Here is an 8,882-nt window from a genome sequence, read left to right as displayed (position 1 = left end):
AGAAATATTTTAATTAAAAAAAAAACCTGATTTTATAGCATAATAATTTATTCAATCCTAGTTTACCATAATATAAAAAATTAATTTTTATGGTAGTAAATATTACATAATAATTACAAAATCTAAAATTAAATTTTGAAGATTTGATTCACACATTGATTACAATGTATTTATTTTAGAGTGGAGCTTTTTAAACCAAATTTCTTTTTTTCTAAAAAAAAAATCTATATAAGGAGTGTTCTATCCCATGAACAAAATCCCATCACATTGATAAAAAATAAAAGAGCTTTGTTATCCAATCCAATCCCTTATAGAAATATCATGGGTAGAAGTAAGGTCAAGTATTCCTACATTCTCAATCACACCCTGAGAAGAAACACGTTAAGAAAGAGAAGATTATGTGTTGCGAAAAAACTATATGAACTCACCACTCTATGTGACGTTGAAGCATGTACTGTAATCTACAGTGAAATTGATTCCGAACCTTTTGTTTGGCCCTCTATAGATGAAGTACGGAGACTTATCACTAAGTACCATACGTTTTCAAAGGCCGAACGGGGAAAGCGGAAGGTCAATCAAGAGACGTTCACGAGGCAGAGGCTAGGAAAGACAGAAGAGATGCTGAGAAGACAGCAAAGAGAGAACCGTCGCAACCAAATGACGTACATCATGTACCAATCCATGATAAATCCACAAACAGCCATGTCAAGGCTGAATGTGGAGGATTTTGTAGAGCTGGATAGAGTTACTGGCCAGAACCTAGAGGAGGTTACAAGGATGATGGCCACTTTCAATCCACCTCCCCCTCCTCCTCAGTTTGGCGCCGACGGGAGTGGAGTCGTCGGTGGTAGCCAAGATGAGTTTATGCCTCCAAATTATGGGGGATTTGACTCATTAGTGGCGCCCAATTACATGCCATATCATCATGCTCCTCCTCCTCCTTTCATGGAGTTTGCGCCTCCCAATTACATGGGATTTCAGCCTCCAGTTATGGATTTCCCACAGGCCAATATGGGATTTCCATATGACATGCATTTCATGGATCCCCCCAACATGGGATTTCAGCCGCAAAATGCAGGCCTGCCTTACATGGATCCCAACATGGGAATCCCAGACCAGACCGATCTGCCCCCATTCCCTTAATTACGCAGACATGGCTCCAGAATACCCATTCTCCAATTTCCATTTTCTTTTTGTCCCAATGTAATGTCTTCTTTAATATAATTTATTTTTGTTGAAGTCTATTTAATATGTATTTTTTTATTTAACAATTGTTTTTTAAAAATAATATATTCTTTTAATAACGAATAAATTAATTAAAATAATAAATATTTATGAACTATTTATAATATAGTGCGCTTAATTTTATTTTTCGATATTTGTATATATATATATATATATATATTATTAGTATTTATTATATTTTATAAAATAAATTATATTTACAAGATTAATTAATATTTTTAAAATATCAATACAATAATATAATAATTAATATTTTTAATTTTAATTTTGTAACGTTTGACTTCATTATAATTAAACATTTTTTATAATATATAAAATATTTAAAACATAATATATATATATATATATATATATATAATTTATTAATTTATTAATTTAAATAAATTATTTAAACTTAACTATTAATTTTATTCAATGTAATTAAGAAATATTTTAAAATAATTTTGTCCACTCAAAGTTTTAAGAATGATATTAGGGAACTTAAAAATAAGTGTCTTTAAAAAATAAAAATAAAATCGGCCCAAATTAAAATTTATAGTCCTAACCTAAAAACATAGTGAAATTGTATTGAGAATTGAAATTTTTAAATTGTGTAATGTCTAGTTCATGAGTTATAAAATATAAAGTTCCAAACCAGTTAGAATTATGCCAATTAGAAATTTAGTTACACAGTAAAGTATTAGTAACACATTAATTATTAAATATTTTTATTTTTTATTCATACTATTTTCCACTGTAAAGTTGAAATATTATAGTATACATATTTAAAAAAATACAATGATACAAAATTAAAAATCATTTAATTTCGTAAACAAAAATAAATAAATAAATGAGTCGATTATCCTCTCAAACCTTTATAAAATAAATTAAATGTTTTTTTGAATTTAAAATTTAAATTTAATAAAACTAAAAATATTTTAATTAATAAATTAAATAATTAGAAAATTAATGTGATAAAACATTTTTAAAATATCAATACAATTATATAATAATTAATATTTTTAATTTTAATTTTGTAACGTTTGACTTCATTATAAATAAACATTTTTTTATAATATATAAAATATTTAAAACATAATATATATATATATATATATAATGTTAAATTTATTAATTTAAATAAATTATATTTAAACTTAACTATTAATTTTATTCAATGTAATTAAGAAATATTTTAAATATTTTTACTTGATTAGCCTTTGTAATATTTTCTATTTGTTTTTGTTTATTTTTAAGTACATGTTTTTATTATAAAAAAAAGGGTTGGGTGTGTGTCTAGATTTACAGTAAGAAAAATTATTTGAAATAAAATTTGATTTATATAAATAATACTTAATAAGTTTAAGTGATATGAGTAAGTGTGGTTAATATTATATATTTATTAACATCATTTTTATTTTGTTCAAAATAAATATGTTTGAAACTATATTTATGTTATTATACAAGATAATATATTTTTATTAATTAGTAGAATGTATAAATATTTTGATTAAATATCTATAAAAAAAATATATATTCTTTATAAAATTCTAACAATACATGAAAGATGGTTACATTCCTTATCTATAGAGCCCTCTTTTATTTTAATTAAAATATCAATCACAAAAGAAATCAATTTTTTTTATAGTAGTAAATATTTTCCAAGATTTACAAAATCTTATAATATTATTTTGAATTCATTTTATTAGTTTTAGTTAACCATAATTGATGACAATGGTTATAGAGTGATACTATCATTCATCATCTTACAAAATATTTTGAATTCAAATTTATATTTTGACAGCAATATCCATTTAAAGTACAATTGTTTACATTTGTAATGTATTTATATACATTTTCTTATTAATTAAAATCAAATATAAAATAAAGATTTCATTTTAAATACTAAATGACATTAAAGATTAATTTTCTTCTATAATTATGTTTATGTTGACGAGGTGGTAAAAATTATTGTATAGACATGCTATAAGTATTTTAAAATAAATTACTATGTTAGTAGAATATATATTATCATTATAATTCAAAAAAAGAAATATTATAATTAAAAAAAATTGATTTTATAACATAATTATTTATTCAATTTGGTCCACCATAATATAGAAAATGAGTTTTTATGGTAGTAAATATTATACAATTAATTTTAAAATTTTAAAATTAAATTTTGAAGATTTGATTAACACGTTGATTACAATGTATCGAGAGAGTGAGAATCTTTCAAACAATATTTTACCAATTTTTTTTCTCTAAAAAAACTATATAAGGAGAGTTCTAACATTGAAAAAAATATAAGAATTTTCTTTATCCAATTCCTTGTAAAATATAATGACTAGAAAGAGAGTGAAGCTTTTTTACATTCTTAATTACACTTTGAGAAGAATTACGTTCAAAAAGAGAATAATATGTGTTGTGAAGAAACTAAATGAACTGACAACTCTTTGTGGCATAGATGTACAGTCATCTATAGTGAATTTGTTTCACAACCTTTTGTTTGGCCATCTATAAAGGAAGTACGAAGACTTAGCGCTAAGTACTAGACTTTTCCAAAAAATGATCAAATAAAACGAAAGGTCAATCAAGAGAGGCTGAAAAGACTACAAAGATAGAACCTGCATACATATATCATGTATCAATCCATGATAAATCCATAAACAGCAATGTCAAGGCTGAATGCAAAGAATTTTGAATAGCTGGCTAGAGTATTCCAATATGGATTTCCAACATGCAGACATGGGATGTCGAAATGACCTGCCTTACATGGATCCAGGGGCGGAGCCAAGATTTGAAACCTACCGGGCTAATTTTTTATTAAAAAAATCTATCCGGGCTAGTTTTATAGTTTGCTGTCACAAATGCTTTTTAGAGACGGAAAATAACCAATAACGACGGTATTTACCGTCGTTATTGATAAAATACATACAGACTGTTTAAGGCTACCCGGGCTACAGCCCAGGCCGGCTTGTACTTGGCTCCGCCCCTGCATGGATCCCAACATGGGAATCCCAGACCCAAGGACCTACCCCCATTTTCTGGGCTTGTACTTGGCTCCGCACCTGCATGGATCCCAACATGGGAATCCCAGACCCAAGGACCTACCCCCATTTCTTTAATAACGCAGACATGAGACCACGTTACCTCTTCTCCAATATGCATGTTTCTTTTCTATTATCTTTTTTAGCCCTAATGTAATGTTTTCTTTAATATAATTTATTTTTGTTGAAGTCTTTTCATGATGTATTTTTTATTTAATAATAATTTTTTAAAAATAATATATTTTTCTAATAACGAAACAAATTAATTATTATTTTTATTTAGTAATAATAAGATAATAAATTAAAATAATAAATATTTACGAACTATTTAAAATATTAAATATTCTATCTTTAATTAATTTTTTATATTTAATTATGTATATTACTAGTATTTATTATATTTTATAAATTTAACTTTTTATATTTATAAGATTAATTAATATTTTTTAAAATATCAATACAAAAAATAATAAATAATAATTTTAATTTTGTAATGTTTGACTTCATTATAAAAAAAAATTAATACATAAAATATTTAAAACATAATAAATATATATATATAAGTAATGTTAAATTTATTAATTTAAATAAATTATCGATTGTAATAACTACTTGAATGTTAGATGGAAAGCGTCGAATAGAAGACGACCTTTTCCCAGCTTTTCTTCTTTCTGTAATCCTGAAGTTCTGAGGCACGTTCATTTTAGCCCTCGGACTTTCCATTCTTTTAAATTCAGTCTGGATTTTATTTACAGAATCAATTTTATTAATTCATAAATAATTCAGTCCCTAAACTTTTTTGTTTAGATGCAATTCGACACATGAACTCTTTTAACATTCAATTTTGACCACAAACTTCTAATTTCTTGAGAGGTGAAACAGCGGTTGAAACGAATATTTTGGCCCAACCCTATACCTAAGTGAAAGAGAAGTGTTGAGCTTACCCATCCATATTATTTTCAATAATTCTGAAATATTTCGACCTTTGGACTACACGTCCAATTTAATTCTCAAATTTTATATATGTCCAAATTTGCTATAAAGTTTCAATTTTAACTTTTGGAAATTCCTTAGGACTTGTTGGGTTTATTTTCACACCAAATAACATTGATTCATCCATTAGAGCCTCTAACTCATTTTAGAACATTTTCAAAAATTTAAAGATGGTCAAAATATTATCTTCTTTAAGAAATATATTTTTCACAATTTTCAGGGCCGTTTTGAAAACGAACTAATTTGAAACACTCATATCTTAAGTTCTATCACTTGAAAAATTACAAAATTTCTATAGCGGGTCCACAAAATTAATTTTGACCTCTACAAATTTTTCGGAATTTTCTGAGCACCTTTGAAAAAACACTCATTTTAGTAGTGTTTTATTTGAAGTTATGTATCTTCAAATATTCCAAACTCTAGTGTAGCGTACTCCTAAAAATATAAAATTCAAACATCTTTAGAAAAATTCTTGGATTTGGTTGTGTCATAAACGGGGTTCCAATCATCCGCAATCCTCAATTCACATCTTCCTACACTCGTGAACTCTTTTCCTACAAGGATTCATAGTTTGAACCCGATAAATAAACACTCAAGCAACATGGAAAGTAGAAAATTCACATTTTATTCATGTGTGCCCGATGTGCATTCAAGATTGATTATAGCTTCTTTCATCTAAGAAAAACCTAACGAGAGTTTAAAGTCGTCTTTGAACTAAGAATAAGGTTATCTTCTAAATAGACTTAAGCCATGATAATGACAATCATGAGAATTCTAATGGCGTAATATCAACTTTATCTAAATCTAATCAAACTTAGAGTCATCTTTGAGCAATGAATAATATCAATACCTTAGTTTTAGACACAAGTTAGGATATTCACAAGTAAAATAATTATGAACTAAGAATGCATATGTGTAACAAACTTTCACAAAATACAATGGTCAAACTACATTCGAGTAGAGACTATCATTTGTAAAGGCACATAGGACATAGCACTACGTCCTTTTCTTAATGCATAACCAAGCATTGAACCCTTAATCTGTGAATACTCTATTCCTCATCTCTAAAATAGGAAAACATCCTACATGGATAGTCTTCCTATCTATTTTTGAGAGATTTGAGAGAAAGGTAATTTAAGTGGTTATATAACATAACTTCTTTAGAAAAAACGTTTTTTAAAAATAAGTGTACGAGTTGCGTCTACCATTTTTCGTTGCGTCCCCCGTGGGTCGTACACTCGAATGGATAGATAAGGCATATGACCAACCTACTCTAGATCGCACAAATCGCCTTTAAAAACGCGGTATTTGAATGGATAAAAAACCTGAACACATATGAACATATTACTTTTTACCACGCCTTAAAAGAAAATAGACGAAAAAAAGTATAGTAATTGGCTATAATGATTATTTTATTAGATAGGGTCTTTTGCTAAAAATAAGTGGTTAAAATCTAACACCTTCATTCATTTGGGGCTTTGAAGTGCTTGGTTAACATTTGAAATATTTTTTATTTGATTTTTTTCATTTTGAAGTACATATTTTTATTATTAAAATAAAAAATTTTGTTTGAGTCAGATTTAACGTAAAAAAATTATTTAAAAAAAAAATTGATTTATAAATAAAATATTTATTAAATATGTGAGATGAGAAATGATGGTTCATAGTATTATGTTTATTAACATAATTTTTCTTTGTTAAAAATTAATATTTATGTTATATTAGAATATAGTAATATTTTGATCAATTATCTATAGAGAACTCTTATTTATAAAATTCTAACAAAATATAGAAACATATATAAAAGATTGTTACTTTTGTTATCTAAAGAGCACTCTTTTATTGTAATTAAAATAATAATCATAAAAAAAATCATTTTTTTATGGTAGTAAATCTTTTTCAAGATTTATGAAATTTTATAAATATTATTTTGAATTAGTTAATCTTATTAGTTTTAGTTAACCCGCATCTATGACAATGGTTATAGAGTCATACTATAATTCATCTTACAAAACATTTTGAATTGCATGTATATATATTCTCTTATTAATTAAAGCAAATATAAAATAAAGATTTAATTTAAATACTAAATGAAATTTAAAATAATTTTCAAGATTTTATAAATGCTAAATTGAGGGAGAGAATGAGGGAGGGAATGATGTGTCAAGTTGGAAAAATGATAAAAGGTGAGGAGAGAGAAGAGATAGAAATTTTGTTATTTTTTTGGCTAATCAAATTGCGCCACATCATTCCCTCCCACATTCCCTTCTTAAATTCTCTCTTCCAATCATTTCTGAATGATTATATAGACATGTTATAACTATTTTAAAATCAATTATTATGGTAGTAAAATATTACCATTATAATTCAAAAAAAGAAATATTTTAATTAAAAAAATGATTTTATAACATAATTATTTATTCAATTTGGTCCACCATAATATAGAAAATGAGTATTTATGGTAGTAAATATTATATAATTAATTAAAAAAAAATTTAAAGATTTGATTAACGCATTGATTACAATGTATCAATAGTGAGAGTCTTTCAAACAATATTTTATCAATTTTTTTACTCTAAAAAAAACTATATAAGGAGAGTTCTAGCATTGAGAAAAATATAAGATTTTTCTTTATCCAATTCTTTGTAAAACATCATGACTAGAAAGAGAGTGAAGCTTTTTTACATTCTCAATTACATTTTGAGAAGAATTACGTACAAAAAGAGAAAAATATGTGTTGTGAAGAAACTAAATGAACTGACGACTCTTTGTGGCATAGATGTACAGTCATCTCCAATTATTTTGATTCACAACCTTTTGTTTGGCCATCTATAGAGGAAGCACGAAGAATTAGCGCTAAGTACAAGACTTTTCCAAAAAATGATCAAAGAAAACGAAAGGTCAATCAAGAGAGGCTCGAAAAAAATGACAGAGAAGTTGAAAAGACTACAAAGAAAGAACCGGCATACGCATATCGTGTATCAATCTATGATAAATCAACAAACAACAATGTAGACTGAATGTAGAGGATTTTGAAGAGCTGGAGAGTTATTCGATATGAATTTCCAACATGCAAACATGGGATTTCAGCATCCCAAATATAGATTTCCAACCGGCCAACATGAGATTTCCAAATGACCTGCCTTACATGGATCCCAACAAGGGAATCGCAGACCCAAGCGACCTTCCCCATTTCCTTAATAACTCAGACATGAGACCACATTACTCCTCCAATATGCATGTTTCTTTTTGTTATCTTTTTTTTAGCACCAATGTAATGTAATGTCTTTCTTTAATTTAATTTATTTTTATTGAGGTCTTTTCATGATATATTTTTTATTAAATAATGGTTTTTAAAAAATAATATATTCTTTTAATAACAAAACAAATTAATTATTATTTTTATTTAGTAATAATAAGATAAAAAATTAAAATAATAAATATTTACGAACTATTTAAAATATTAAATATTCTACATTTAATTAATTTTTTTTATTTAATTATATATATTACTAGTATTTATTATATTTTATAAATTTAACTTTTTATATTTATAAGATTAATTAATAATTTTAAAATATCAATACAAAAAATAATAAATAATAATTTTAATTT

At 25.9% G+C, this 8,882-nt stretch overlaps 1 protein-coding gene across 1 annotated transcript; it reads left to right on the top strand.

The window, feature by feature from the left end:
* Positions 1-321: 321 nt before the first annotated feature.
* LOC124935549 (agamous-like MADS-box protein AGL80) lies at positions 322-1,143 on the top strand. Its single transcript, XM_047475977.1, has one exon. It carries the CDS (start codon positions 322-324, stop codon positions 1,141-1,143), a length of 822 nt encoding a protein of 273 aa, XP_047331933.1.
* The last annotated feature ends 7,739 nt before the right edge of the window (positions 1,144-8,882 follow it).

Source organism: Impatiens glandulifera, chromosome 4 (assembly GCF_907164915.1).
Source record: "Impatiens glandulifera chromosome 4, dImpGla2.1, whole genome shotgun sequence".
NCBI lineage: Eukaryota > Viridiplantae > Streptophyta > Magnoliopsida > Ericales > Balsaminaceae > Impatiens > Impatiens glandulifera.
This window is presented reverse-complemented; position numbering and strand designations above follow the sequence as displayed.